The sequence below is a fragment of the Myotis nattereri genome (genome assembly GCF_964212035.1).
Source record: "Myotis nattereri genome assembly, chromosome: 16".
Classification (NCBI taxonomy): Eukaryota; Metazoa; Chordata; class Mammalia; order Chiroptera; family Vespertilionidae; genus Myotis; species Myotis nattereri.
Window position 1 is genome coordinate 55,469,718 of NC_138091.1, and position 13,999 is coordinate 55,483,716.

Consider the following 13,999-nt stretch of genomic DNA (forward strand, 5'->3'; position numbering starts at 1 on the left):
TCGACTTTGCGGGTCATGACAATGTTTCCCTTTACGGAATAAACTGTTGATAACGGTGCTGCCCACGACTCGCTCTCTGCCAGTTCGGGGCTGAACAGCTGTGCCCTCTTTAGGCTCCAATGGCAGGAGGGCGCTCCCTGGAGCGGCCTGGCAAGCTCCCAGGCAGCCCGACAGCCGCTGGGGGGTGCTCACGGGTCACCCCGTCCTTGATCCCGAAAGACAAGGTCGCGGCATCCGAGAGGCGTTGCAGGTGCGGGGGTGGAGGAGGGCCAGACACTACACCGGCGCGGCTCGCCCCTCCACCAGGGGGCGCACGGCCAGAGGCGCGCACTCACCCAGGGCGCCTGCGCCGCGGCCGGTCACGTGATCTTCCTCCTCCCCGCCAGCACCTGACCTCCGGGCGCAGCTGCCGGCAGGCGCGCGTGCGCAGAGGCGTGCGGGGCCCGGAGCTGAGCGCGCGTGCGCGGAGGTGAGCGGGCGCTGCTAGCGGGCAGGGTCCCCCGGCGGTTCCCCCGCAGCCCTTCGTCGAGAGGCTTGGCGGGTCGGGGCACTCCTGGCGCCCGGAAGCGGGAGGGATCGGTGGGTCGATTGACCGACCGGTCGTCAGTGATTTCCTGTTGGAGGAGCTGGGCGCGCGGTGCCAGGGTCGGCGCGGCGGGGCGGCAGTGCCGCGGGGGCCCCGGAAACCGCGCTGCTCATTCAGGCCCGCCGTGCCCGGCCGGCCCTTCCCATAGGAGGAAACTGAGGCGCAGGCGAACCCTGGTCCCCCTCCGGTGGCGGAGCTGGGCTCTGACCCCCGCCCCCTGCCCGGGAGCCTCCGGCCGGGCCACTTCCCTGGTGGCTGTGCCGGGCCCTGGAGCGCAGCGCCTCTGACCGCCTGGCCCCAGCGCTTCCATTGTCTCCAATGCCCCCCCCGCCCCCGCTTTCCCGGTCGGGGGATCTCTTCTCCGATGTGGAGGGGTGTGGTCCCCCCTGTGCGTGTGCTGGGTCCGCATCTCTGCAGCTTCTGCGCCTGGGTGGGCATTGCCCCAGAGCGCCCCACCCCCGCGGACCCTGCTCCAAGCTCTCATTTCCTTCGTTTCTTTTCTTTCTTTCTTTCTTTTTTTTTTTTTAAATACATTTCTATTGATTTCAGAGAGGAAGGGAGAGGGAGAGAGAGGTAGAAACATCAATGATGAGAGAGAATCACTGATCGGCTGCCTCCTGCACGCCCTCCACCGGGGATGGAGCCTGCAATCGCGCCTGTGCCCTGACCGGGAATCGAGCTGTGACCTCCTGGTTCTTAGGTCAACACTCAACCACTGAGCCGTGGGGGCTGGGGCTGAGTTCCCTGGTTCCTGAGTTTTCATCATCAGGAAGGGCCGGTCAGGTGTCTGGTAGGGTCAGGTGGAGCTGGGGCACTTTGACAAAAGTAAATGTTGAGTCTCTATTTCCCACTCCCAAACCCTGGTATTTTGGGAGTAACGGGTGTATTTTATATGCTAATGAGATGAGAGGCGGCTTGGAGCTGGTCCCCACTTCCATCCCCGACTCTGGGAGCCCAGAGGGAGTCGTCACCAGTGCCAGGGATCTAACCAGCCCTGCCCACCTAGTGACATCCCGAACTCCTTGGCGTCTGGCGCGCGTCCGGGCTGGTGACCACATTTTGATGCCGGGCGGGTGGCTGGCTGGAGCGGGCGTGGAAGCTCCGTGCCCCTTCCCATGCCTCACCACCAGCCGTTTTGGTTGTATCCTTGATGAGTTAACGTCAAAACACGCAAACCTGTAAAGAATTTTTGTGCGTTCGTTTGAGCCAAACTGTCCGCAGTTGCCGGGAAACAGGATCTCAACGGATTGGGATAGTGCTGGGGAGAATGGCGGTTTCTCACCTATTTTTACACATTACAACTCAAGGAGGCGGTGTAGGTGGGCTACAGAAATCCATTGGTGATGGGTTAGGGAGGCGGGAGAGAGCGAAGGGGGCGGGGGAACCTCTGGGATTGGATAAGAAGTAAGATGATGGGCACACGCTTCTTTTACTCACTAGTATGTGGGTACAGGATAGTTAATAGTTACCAGTTAACATGGTAACAGAAACAGTGAAGGAATTCATGGTCTCCCGTCCTGGTGCCCGGGGCATTTGGCTGTGCTCTGAGGGTCTGGAAAAAAGGAAGTTACAAGTTACCCTGACATTTTAAGGATGTGTTACCGTAGATGCTAAAAGACAGAAAGGTAGCCCTAGCCGGTGTGGCTCAGTGGATAGAGCATCGGCCTGCAGACTCAAGGGTCCCAGGTTCGATTCCGGTCAAGGGCATGTACCTTGGTTGCGGGCACATCCCCAGTGGGGAGTGTGCAGGAGGCAGCTGATCGATGTTTCTCTCTCATCGATGTTTCTAACTCTCTGTCCCTCTCCCTTCCTCTCTGTAAGAAATCAATAAAAATAAAAAAGATAGTAAGGTGAAGGTTGGCCTTGTCAGGGAAGATACCGGCCTGGGAGGTGACTACCCACCACAATTGCTTTTAGTTCAAGTTTGATTTCAGACCATCCCTGTGGTGACTTCAGGTCTCTGAGTTAGCAGGCCTCCCCTGCGCTTGTCAGGGTAGCACGTGGCCCCTTTTGTCCACAATGAGCAGGTCAGCAGGAGGGGACAAAGGGCAGGGGCTGAATACCCTTGGTGTTTATGCGGAAGCAGGCAGCCGTCTGCTGGTGGAACCTGCTGCTTCCACCTGACCCTCCGTCATGTGGGTCTTTTTTGTCATTAAATTCTTTCTGCAGACCTCAAGCCGGTTCACGGATAACGGTTCACGGTTTTCGGCAGCCCCCCAACCCCACCACACACACACCATTTGGGACTTTTCTCTCCTTTCCCTTCCTCCCCCCCCCCGGTCCCCCCCACACGTCTGTCTGCACTGCACCGGGCGAGCTCATCCATCCTCACCTGCTGCCTCCTCGGCTGACCTCACCTCCGCCCTGGCCCGGCCCGCCCGCCTGCACAAGTTCACGTCTGTACAGGCTGCTTGGGGAGCCCCGAGGCCCCAGCTGCTCACTTCCCTGTTGAGCCTGGTTCCTCTCTTCACAGGCCTCCCGGACGCATCCCCACAGGCAGGAGGCCATGGGTGCTCAGTGGCCGCCCCGCGCCCGCCCCCTGCTGGGCACCTGCGCCCTCCTCTCCTTGGCCGCCGCCGCCCTCCTGGGGCACGTCCTGCTCCACCAGTTGGCAGTGGCTCCCCGAGGGCTGTGTGGCTGCGCCCAGGAGCCCACGGAGACGTACCGAGCTTGCCAGCCGGGAGCCCACGGCCCGGGGCCCCGGTCCCGCCCGGGAGCAGCACCCACACAGTGCGACGTGCCCCCCAACAGCCGCTTCGACTGCGCCCCGGACAAGGCCATCGCCCAGGGAGAGTGTGAGGCCCGGGGCTGCTGCTACGCGCCCGTGGGGCGGCCCAGGGGCTCCCGGCTGGGGCCGCCCTGGTGCTTCTTCCCGCCCGGCTACCCGAGCTACCGGCTGGGGAACCTGACCGCCACGGACACGGGCTACACGGCCAGCCTGACCCGCGCCGCCCCGACCTTCTTCCCCAAGGACATCCTCACCCTGCGTCTGGACGTGCTGCTGGAGACGGAGAGCCGGCTGCACTTCACGGTGGGTGGCAGGGCCGAGGCGGCAGCGGGGGACACGCTCCACTGGGGTCTGCTCACCCCACAGATGTGTCCGGTGCCCCCGCTGAGTCCTGGTGTGAGCAGACAGTGCCCACCGCAGGGAGCGGTGGCCGCTAAGACAGTGACTAGAAGGTTCTAGACTGGCTGTGGAGAGTGCGGCTCAGGCGCGACCTGGGGAGGTTAGGCCTCCCCCAAAAGTGACATTTCATCGGGACCTGCGGTCAGCAGGCGGGACGGTGAGGGGCAGGAAGGGGCCATCGCAGGCGGTGGGCGGTGGGACCCCAGCCCCCACATACCCGCCGCCCCCCCCCACCCCCGAGGCAGGGCCTCTGTCGGCGGTTTCCCAGCCGCTGGGCACCGAGCGGGCCCTGTGAGCCCTGGCAGACGGACTGCACATGCAGGCGCCACGCCCAGAGCCTGACACCGTTCCGATGGGCCCGTGTTAGCTTCCCCGCCACCGCTTGCCGAGAGGGCACTGTGCACCGGACAGGAGCCAGGGCCCGGAGTGCGTTTTCTCATTCACCCTGAGCCCGCTGTGCCCGGTGAGCCCGCTGTGCCAGCTGTCCCACCTGTGCCCGGTGAGCCTGCTGTGTCAGGTGAGCCCGCTGTGCCAGCTGTCCCACCTGTGCCCGGTGAGCCCGCTGTGCCAGCTGTCCCACCTGTGCCTGGTGAGCCTGCTGTGTCAGGTGATCCCGCTGTGCCAGCTGTCCCACCTGTGCCCGGTGAGCCCGCTGTGCCAGCTGTCCCACCTGTGCCCGGTGAGCCTGCTGTGTCAGGTGAGCCCGCTGTGCCAGCTGTCCCACCTGTGCCCGGTGAGCCTGCTGTGCCCGGTGAGCCCGCTGTGCCAGCTGTCCCACCTGTGCCCGGTGAGCCTGCTGTGTCAGGTGAGCCCGCTGTGCCAGCTGTCCCACCTGTGCCTGGTGAGCCTGCTGTGTCAGGTGATCCCGCTGTGCCAGCTGTCCCACCTGTGCCCGGTGAGCCCGCTGTGCCAGCTGTCCCACCTGTGCCCGGTGAGCCTGCTGTGTCAGGTGAGCCCGCTGTGCCAGCTGTCCCACCTGTGCCTGGTGAGCCTGCTGTGTCAGGTGAGCCCACTGTGCCAGCTGTCCCACCTGTGCCCGGTGAGCCTGCTGTGTCAGGTGAGCCCGCTGTGCCAGCTGTCCCACCTGTGCCCGGTGAGCCTGCTGTGTCAGGTGATCCCGCTGTGCCAGCTGTCCCACCTGTGCCCGGTGAGCCCGCTGTGCCAGCTGTCCCACCTGTGCCCGGTGAGCCTGCTGTGTCAGGTGAGCCCGCTGTGTCAGGTGAGCCCACTGTGCCAGCTGTGCCCGGTGAGCCTGCTGTGCCAGGTGAGCCCACTGTGCCAGGTGAGCCCACTGTGCCAGCTGTGCCTGGTGAGCCAGGTGGAATAGGGTTGCCAGAGTCAGCAAGTAAAGCAGGCTGCCTCGGGAGCCTGAACCCAAGCACCAAGGCACCCGCGCTGTCAGACAGGCGTACAGCGGGAGGCGCCCAAACGTCAGGCTCACGCCACGCGCGGCCGTGCAGGGAGTTGCACGGACCCCGCGCCCTGGAGGGTGCAGGACGGAGTGGGCAGCGCGGGAATGGCTGCGGGCCGAGCACCGGCCTCACGACACCTCCGCTCTCTCCAGATCAAAGATCCCGCCAGCAGGCGCTACGAGGTGCCCTTGGAGACCCCCCGTGTCCACGGCCGGGCGCCGTCCACGCTATACAGCGTGGAGTTCTCCGAGGAGCCCTTTGGGGTGGTCGTGCGGCGGCAGCTGGACGGCCGCGTGCTGTGAGTGTCCGGACCCCGGGGCGGGAGGGGCAGGGAGCTGTGGACATGGCTCCTGCCACTGCCCCTGCCCCCCTCCCCCTCGGGCCTCCTCGCGGGGCACTTGGGACCACACTCCCGGGTCAGGAAGGGTTTGGGGCGGCCTCCCCCCAGCACCTGCCTGCGCCACGGCCCGTGGGCAGCCTGCTCCTGGAGCCCGCCCAGGCGTGGGCACAGCCGGGCAGCCTCCCTTCCCCACGTGCTCCGGGCACTCCACGCTGTCGGGACCCCAAGGCTGGGAGTCTCGGGAGGGGCCGTGGCGGGGGCCTGGCCTCCGAGGTGGCGAGGCTGCGTGTCTCCCGCAGGCTGGACACGGCCGTGGCACCCCTGTTCTTTGCCGACCAGTTCCTGCAGCTGTCCACCGCGCTGCCGTCCCCGCACGTCGCCGGCCTCGCCGAGCACCTGGCGCCCCTCCTGCTCAGCACCAACTGGACCAAGGTCACCCTCTGGAACCGCGACGTCGCGCCCACGGTAAAGGGGCGGCCGGGGCGGGGCCGGGACCGGGGCCTCCGGGGCGAGGGAGCCGAGCGCTGTGTCCTCTGCGTCCCAGCCCGACGTGAACCTGTACGGGTCCCACCCTTTCTACCTGGCGCTGGAGGACGGCGGGCTGGCCCACGGGGTCTTCCTGCTGAACAGCAACGCCATGGGTGAGCGACCCCCCGCCCCGCCCCGCCCCGCCCCGCCCGGTTTGGGTGCCCAGGCCAGGGCCTTCCCTGGGCGCAGCTGCGTAGATGGAGCGTGGGGGCGAGGACCTGCCCGACAGGCTGGGGGGATGGGAGAGGCCGCCCTTGCTCCTCTAATGAGTCCAGTGTGTGGCCTCTCCAGCTCTGACCTCGGGTGGGAGCGGGGTGGGGGGGCAGAGACCAGAAACGGGAGTCCTGAGTCCCCCTCAGCATCTCCCCGTCCTGCTCCAGCGTCCTCAGCAGGTCCTCTGAGTCCCCTGCCCCCTAGCGGGCCGTTCCCAGGCTCCTGGGGGAGGACCCCCTTCTCCACAGGTAGTGTGTCCCATCCATCCCTGAGGTGCCCAGGGCCCTGGGGGGCAGGCGGGCATGTGTCCCTGAGCCCCAGGGCTGCTCCCCCAGACGTGGTCCTGCAGCCCAGCCCAGCCCTCAGCTGGAGGTCGACAGGCGGGATCCTGGACGTGTACGTCTTCCTGGGCCCGGAGCCCAAGAGTGTGGTGCAGCAGTACCTGGAGGTCATAGGTGGGCCTGCTCCCGCTCCCGCTCCCCCTACCCGCCCCCCCCCCCCACGCCCGCTCTCACGGCCGCTCACCCAGCCCCCTTGTCTGTGGCACAGGCCGCCCCTTCATGCCGCCGTACTGGGCCCTGGGCTTCCATCTCTGCCGCTGGGGCTACCCGTCCACCGCCGTCACCCGCCAGGTGGTGGAGAACATGACGCGGGCCCACTTCCCCCTGGTGAGCGCTGGGAGGGTCCTGGGGCGGCGGGTGGGGCGGGAGGGTCCTTGGGGCACAGTGGAGCCGGGAGGCGCTGGCCCAGGACAGGGCCCAGGCCCCCAGCCGCCGCTGCCCGGCTGCAGGACGTCCAGTGGAACGACCTGGACTACATGGACGCCCGGAGGGACTTCACGTTCAACAAGGACGGCTTCGGGGACTTCCCGGCCATGGTGCGCGAGCTGCACCAGGGCGGCCGGCGCTACGTGATGATCGTGGTGAGCCCCCCCCCGCCCCCAAGCTGAGCCTCTGGGGAGAAGAGCCGCCCTGTGGCTGGAGGAGGGGGAGGGCAGGGGAGGGGCTGAGACCAGAGGCCCCACCACGGACACCGGAGATATCCGTTGACATGAAGGGCTCATGGTGCAGCAACTGTGAAGCCGGAGCCCTTAGGGCAGGAAGCCTGTGTCCAGGTGCCCGGTCGCCTGCTGGGCCCTGGGCTCCGCCTCGGCGGTGACGTGTGTGTCCACGCGTGCTCAGGCGTGAGCACCACCGCGGCTTCGCCCTGTGACGACGGGGCCTCATGCCCCCCTCCCCCCACTGGCGCCAAGACTCGCCTTTCCTTCTCTACCCGCTTCCCTCGCCCCCAGGATCCCGCCATCAGCAGCTCCGGGCCCGCGGGGAGCTACCGGCCCTACGACGAGGGGCTGCGGAGGGGGGTGTTCATCACCAATGAGACCGGGCAGCCCCTGATCGGGAAGGTAGAGTGGGGGCGGGGGGCAGGGTGAGAAGGGGGGGTCCCGGCGGTGGGACCAGAAGGTGCTGGGGAAGAGGGCGCTGTCCAGGGCACGGAGCGGGTGGGGTGGCCCCTGACCAGGAGGACACCTCGAGTCCTTCCTCGGGGACCCTGGCTTCCCGCCTCGGCCTCTCCTCCAGGTGTGGCCAGGGCCCTCCGCCTTCCCCGACTTCACCAACCCCGAGGCCCTGGACTGGTGGCAGGACATGGTGGCCGAGTTCCACGCCCAGGTGCCCTTCGACGGCATGTGGATCGTGAGTGTGCCCCCCGCCCCCGGGTGTCCCTGAGCCTTGGGGACCGGCCCCACCCTCTGCCCTGGGCGGACGCCCACCTCCCGGGCCTCTTGCAGGACATGAACGAGCCGTCCAACTTCGTGAAGGGCTCCGTGGACAGCTGCCCCGAGAACGAGCTGGAGAACCCGCCCTACCTGCCTGGTGAGCTCCCACCTGCGCCCTGGCACCGGGCGGGCACTTGGTGGCTCAGATCGGGTCTCTGGCTTGGGAGACTCGAAGCTGTTATTTCTGTTACTCGGGGGTGCAGCCAGCCAGGAAAGGGGGGACCCAGGAGGTTCAGGTGTGGGAGACCCCCGCCACACAACGTGGACCCCAGCCCTGCAGCTGAGGCGAGACCCGGGAGGGTGGGCATCATGGGCTCAGGAACACGGCAGAGACAGCCCAGAAACGGGTCAGGGCTGGAGCCTGTGAGTCTGGGCTCTGCCTAGGGCAGCCCGTGGTGTCCGCCTCGTTCCCGTCCTTGGAAAAGTCGAGACTGTGGGGACGTGCCCCAAGTTCCCAGGGTGCTCCCAGGGTGGGGTGCTCCCAGGGTGGGGTGCGCTAGCCCGCCAGGCAGATCCCCCCTAAGAAAGTGCCCCTCTCCCCCAGGGGTGGTGGGCGGGTCCCTCCGGGCAGCCACCATCTGTGCCTCCAGCCGCCAGTTTCTCTCGACGCACTACAACCTGCACAACCTGTACGGCCTGACCGAGGCTTTGGCCTCCCACAGGTGAGGGCCTGTGATGGGCGGCCAGGGGGAGGGAGGGAGCCCGGGCCGCCCAGGGGCCAAGCCCTGACCCCCAGACCCTGCCCAGTGCTTCGAGGACGGCATGGGCGGGCCAGGCCCCTGGCTCCGGTGGGCCTGGCGGGACGCGGTCCTCTCTGTGACACGGGCATCTGCCAGGGGAGGCAGGTGGCTCGGGCAGAGCTGACTGCCCAGCACATGTTGGTGTGGCGCCCCCTCACGCCTCCCCCTCTGCCGCTGCACGGCCGCACTGTGGGGGGCTGACCGTCCGCACAGCTCTGTCCCCTGCTCCGCCCAGGGCCCTGGTGAAGGTTCGGGGGACACGCCCCTTCGTCATCTCCCGCTCAACCTTCGCCGGCCACGGCCAATACGCCGGCCACTGGACAGGGGACGTGTGGAGCAGCTGGGAGCAGCTGTCCTCGTCGGTGCCGGGTAAGAGCCGTCGGGGTGTGGGCCCCTCGGGAGGAGCGGCCAGAGCTGGGAGCTGGGCCAGCACAGCTCAGGGGCACCTGCTGCAATGGCGGGGGCATCGCTGACTCATGCGGGGCGTGGGGCCCAATGAGTACCTGCTCACCTGTACGGTCCCCTCACCTGTGCGGGCAGGTCGCCTGCGGCCCTCCTCTTCCCGGGGTCCCATCCCCACTCCTTCCAGGAGCAGGTGGCCTGTGTCACTCTGGCCCGTGTCATCTCGTGGCTTTCCCCATATGTCTGTCTGCTAGGGCCCCAGCCATATGGGATCGGGGCCTCACGCCTCATTTTAACTTGACCGCCTCTGCCAAGACCCTATTTCCGAATAAGGTCCCATTTACAGGACTGGGGGTTCGGACTGGAATGTGATCTTTGCGGAGGGCACCATTCCATGCTAACGGGCTAGTTTGCTGTGCCCACCCCCGCCCAGGTGTTAGGGAGCAGCCTGCAGGCAGGTAGATTGACCTTCTGCTGACCCCGATGAGGCAGGACTGACCAGGGGGTGCGGGAGGGGTGTGGCCTGAGGCCCTGCCTGACCCCCCCTGCAGAAACCCTGCTCTTCAACCTGCTGGGGGTGCCCCTGGTGGGGGCCGACATCTGCGGCTTCCAGGGCAACACGTCAGAGGAGCTGTGCGTGCGCTGGACACAGCTGGGGGCCTTCTACCCCTTCATGCGGAACCACAACGACCTGCACAGCCTGGTAGGTGGGCGGCTCCGTCCCGGGACCTGACCCTGACCGGCAGCAAGCAGGCGCTGCCCGGCCGGGACCGCAGGCGGCCGAGCGGTAACCGGGCCCTCCGCCCTCTGCCCACCGCAGCCGCAGGAGCCGTACAGATTCAGCGAGACGGCGCAGCAGGCCATGCGGAAGGCTCTGAGCCTGCGCTACGCGCTGCTGCCCCACCTCTACACGCTCTTCCACGGCGCCCACACCCGCGGCGACACCGTGGCCCGGCCCCTCTTCCTGGAGTGAGTGCCCCGGGGCGGGGACGATGGCCCATGGGTGCCCAGTGGGAGGGAGCAACCACCAGCCCAGTGACCCCGGGGCAGCCCGTCCTGCCATAGCAGAGTGCCCGGAACCCAGCCAGAGCAGGTTTGCAGCTGAGTGAGCCGAAGCCCTCCCTCCCGGGGTCCCCCCTTCACCCCAGTTCCCGCCCCTTAGATGCCAGCTCAGGGCTGGGGGCAGTCGAAGTCCAGAGAAAGCCGGCACGAAGGCCCTGAGCAGGGACCAGGCCACCGGCGGAAAAGCGAGTTGAGAGACTGCCATGCTCGCACCCGGCCAGGCTCAGGACCGGAAAGGACGTGGTCACATGGGAGGTGCCGTGCGTAGATGGTGCCTCCATCCGCAGCCTCAGGGTCCTCACCTGGCTAGGTCGTTAGTTGGCGGTTGGAAAATCCAGGTTCCCTTCCCCTCACCACAACATGAAGGTCAGGTGGGTCACCAGTTAGGGTAGGAAACGAGCAGCAGATGGGAGGGTTCCTGGAACGAGAGCGGCCTGGGGGTCAGACCAGCACTAAGAACAGACACAGCGGGCAGGGCACCGTGCCAGAGCAGGAGGCGGGGCAGCGCCTGCGGGTCGCCTTGCCCAGGGGGAGGGTCCGTCCTCCCCGGTGTTAACCAGTGGGTCGGAGAGCGGCCCTGCCGTCCCGGCCAAGTGCGGGCTCCTGGGCTCCCGCATGCGGGCTCCGGCTGCTTCCGGGCCTCCCTGCGGGGCTCGCGGCGTGGACCTCAGGGCTCCAGGCTCCCGGCCTCTGCGCGCAGGTTCCCCGAGGACCCCCGCACCTGGCCGGTGGACCGCCAGCTCCTGTGGGGAGAGGCCTTGCTCATCACGCCGGTGCTCGAGGCTGGGAAGGTGGAAGTGACTGGCTACTTCCCCGCCGGCACGTGGTACGACCTGCAGACGGTGAGTCCCGGGTCCCTAACCCCGGAGAACTGGGAGACGAGAGGGTCCCTTCCTCCTGTCCTGTCAGCGTGGACTGTGTCTGCCCCCGAGGTGCTTGGGCCTCGCCTGTGCCCTCCCAGGCGTCACCCTGTGCCGTCCTTGCGGGAACCCATTTTCCGATGTGCAGACTGCGCCTGAGCTGAAACCTGCGCGGGTGCTGTGGCCCCCCCGCTACAGGGCGGGCCAGGACACCACTTCTTTTGCCCCCAACATCCTGCCCCTCCCGGTGCCCTCTGGCCTGCCTCACCCGGGCCCAGGATTCCGGCCTCTCCTGCCCTGTTCCCACCAAGTGGCCGGGCCCCTGCCATGAGGTCACACCAGCTTGTCTCTGCCAGGCCCCCTGGGCCTCGCCGTGGAGTCCTCGGCTCCTGACCACGGCACGGGGCTTTGGCACTGCCCAGGACCCTCGGTGACGTGCCGTCCCCATCCAGGTGCCAGTAGAGGCCCTTGGCAGCCTCCCGCCTCCACCTGCGGCACCCCTCAAGCCTGCCATCCACAGCGAGGGCCAGTGGGTGACGCTGCCGGCCCCCCTGGACACCATCAACCTCCACCTCCGGGCTGGACACATCATCCCCCTGCAGGTACCTGGCCGGACACCGAGGCATCTGTCCGGGGCCACATGGCTTCTGTGCAGCTGGGGTCCGGCCCGGCCGCGGCAGCGATGCTCCTGAGGGTGGAGGAGGAGCGGGTCCAGGTGGGAGGCTCGGGAGACAGCCCACTAACTTGTGGCCGGGCCTGCAGACGGGTCAGCCAGTCTGCAAACATCTGTGGGCCTCTCCTGTCCTCGGGGGTCCGCCTCGGACAGGCTGGCCTCCATGAGGGTCTGGACCACTCGACGGCAGGCCGTCCTGCAGACCCTGGTCCCCACGCCGTGTCCTTCCCGCCTGGGTTGAAGGCTCTGCCAGGTGACATGTGCCACCCGGTCTGCAGGGCCCTGGCCTCACGACCACGGAGTCCCGCAAGCAGCCCATGGCGCTGGCCGTGGCCCTGACCTCGAGCGGGGAGGCCCGCGGGGAGCTCTTCTGGGATGACGGGGAGAGCCTGGGGGTGCTGGAGCGCGGGGCCTACACACAGCTTGTCTTCCTGGCCAGGAATGTGAGTCCTGCCCCCGCCGAGCAGGGGTGGAGTGTGGGGCCAGCCTGGGGTGAGGGGAGCCGGGTCTGGGTCCTGGGATGGTCACCCCGAGTGCAGGCTGTCAGCCCGCAGAGGAGAGGGCCCGAGTTCCAACATTGCCAGCTCGCCCAGGGCCTGTGCCGCCGGGCCAGGCTGGGCCGAGGCCCCCCGCCGTCCCCGGGGCTGTGCAGAGGCCTGTCCTGGGGGCTCCCCGCTGCCATCTGCTCACACCCCTTCTCTCTGTCCTGCTGGCCCAGAACACCGTCGTGAACGACCTGGTGCACGTGAGCAGCGAGGGGGCCGCCCTGCAGCTGAGGAGGGTGACCCTCCTGGGCGTGGCCTCCGCCCCCAAGCAGGTCCTTGCCAATGGGGTTCCTGTCTCCAACTTCACCTACAGCCCCGACACCCAGGCAAGAGCCCAAGACGGGCCAGAGGGCTGTCCCCCAGGACTGGTGAGGGTGGGGGTGGCCGGGCCCCTGGGGACACAGTGACCTCCAAGCTGGCCTTGGGACATCCTGTCTCGAAGCCGTGGACACTTGGGCCTCACAAGGGGCGGGAGGAACTCGATCTTGGGGGAGGGGGGCAGGATCGGCCCCCGGCACCTTATCTTCCTTCTGCCTGTATCTGCGCTGACGCGCCGTGTTAAAGAGCTTGATTGAGGCGGCCGGAGCTGAGAGCACTGTCCCCGCCAGCCCAGTCAGCCGCCACTCCTGCCTGCTGGGTGCTGGGCTCTCCCCTCTGCCTCCGTGGTTTGGCGGCCAATGGTTCTTTCTTGTTCCCAGACCCTGGACATCCCTGTCTCGCTGACGATGGGACAGCAGTTTCTCATCAGCTGGTCTTGACTGGGGCCAAGGGCACGTCGGGCCTCAAGTTCCCCGACTTCACCAACCCCTGGTGTTCACCCATGTCTCATAGCGCTGACCTCCCTCCAACACCCAGATCTGCTCACCTGTCTGCCTCCTGTGCTGGGCGCTGGGCCAGCGGCACCTGCAGCACAGTTTCCTGGTCCAGCTCCCACGTCGGGCCAGTGTCCTGGGGTTGCCTGGGTTTGGAACGTTTCACTGGAGCCTTGCTCTCCGTAGCCCGACACAGATGCGTGGAACATGGGCCACCCCCAGCTGCCTGCCCCGATGGCAGGGAAGGTGGCGTTTGGGGCCACGTGGTACCTGTGCCCCGAGTCATGCTCGGGCAGCTCTGCTGCTGCCCTGACAGGACGGAGCTGGGGGCTGCCTGCTGGGACCTCGGGAGACTGCCTGGGAAAGATTTTAAGTGCAATTATTTGTAATAAAAGTGGAATCCGGCCAAGCCTCTGGGTGCCCCTGGCATCCAGGGCACAGAGCGTGTGCCCGGGGGCCATGACATGGAGACACGTAACAATGTCTTTGAGGAGTGAACATTTTTCATTGTGATGAGCACATCTTGCTTCTATTTCTTACCCCCTTTAATGAAATCTTTGCTAAACCCAAAATCCCCATGACTTTTCTCCTGTTTTCTCCTAGAGAAGTTTTGTAATTTTAAGTCTTACGTTTTCAGCGAGGTTTGATAGATGCAATGAAGTAAAGGCTGGTCCAGGTTTTCTGGTTTTCTTTCTTGTATGACCAGCCCATTGTCCTGGCACCACTTGTTGAAAATATTACCCTTTCCCCATGGAACTGCCTCAGACCTTTGTTGAAACCCATTCCCTGTGTGCCTGTGGTCTGTTTATTTCTGTCTCAGGGACCTACAGGCCTTTCCTCAGCCAGTCCACAGTGTCTTCAGTAATATTTTTTCCCCAGTGTTTTTTCCCCGGTATGTTTTTATGTTGATTTCAGAGGGAGAGAG

At 66.3% G+C, this 13,999-nt stretch overlaps 1 protein-coding gene across 1 annotated transcript; it reads left to right on the top strand.

Annotated features, from left to right (window-relative positions):
* The first annotated feature begins 435 nt into the window (after positions 1-435).
* GAA (alpha glucosidase) lies at positions 436-13,753 on the top strand. The gene is made up of 20 exons (XM_081109152.1): positions 436-469; positions 3,060-3,617; positions 5,278-5,423; positions 5,765-5,930; positions 6,010-6,106; positions 6,542-6,661; positions 6,756-6,874; positions 6,997-7,128; positions 7,498-7,608; positions 7,784-7,897; positions 7,993-8,077; positions 8,525-8,642; positions 8,956-9,089; positions 9,674-9,825; positions 9,943-10,091; positions 10,885-11,026; positions 11,497-11,646; positions 11,996-12,160; positions 12,436-12,588; positions 12,961-13,753. Exons 2-20 carry the CDS (start codon positions 3,093-3,095, stop codon positions 13,018-13,020), a joined length of 2,838 nt encoding a protein of 945 aa, XP_080965278.1. The 5' UTR covers positions 436-469; positions 3,060-3,092; the 3' UTR covers positions 13,021-13,753.
* Positions 13,754-13,999: the final 246 nt, after the last annotated feature.

Excerpts from the sequence above, each read along its gene's own strand:
- GAA (XM_081109152.1), top strand. The coding sequence starts at position 3,093 with ATGGGTGCTCAGTGGCCGCCCCGCGCCCGCCCCCTGCTGGGCACCTGC. Across the intron at positions 6,662-6,755 it reads GCAGTACCTGGAGGTCATAG|GCCGCCCCTTCATGCCGCCG; the intron begins GTGGGCCTGCTC and ends TCTGTGGCACAG. Across the intron at positions 12,161-12,435 it reads TTGTCTTCCTGGCCAGGAAT|AACACCGTCGTGAACGACCT; the intron begins GTGAGTCCTGCC and ends CTGCTGGCCCAG.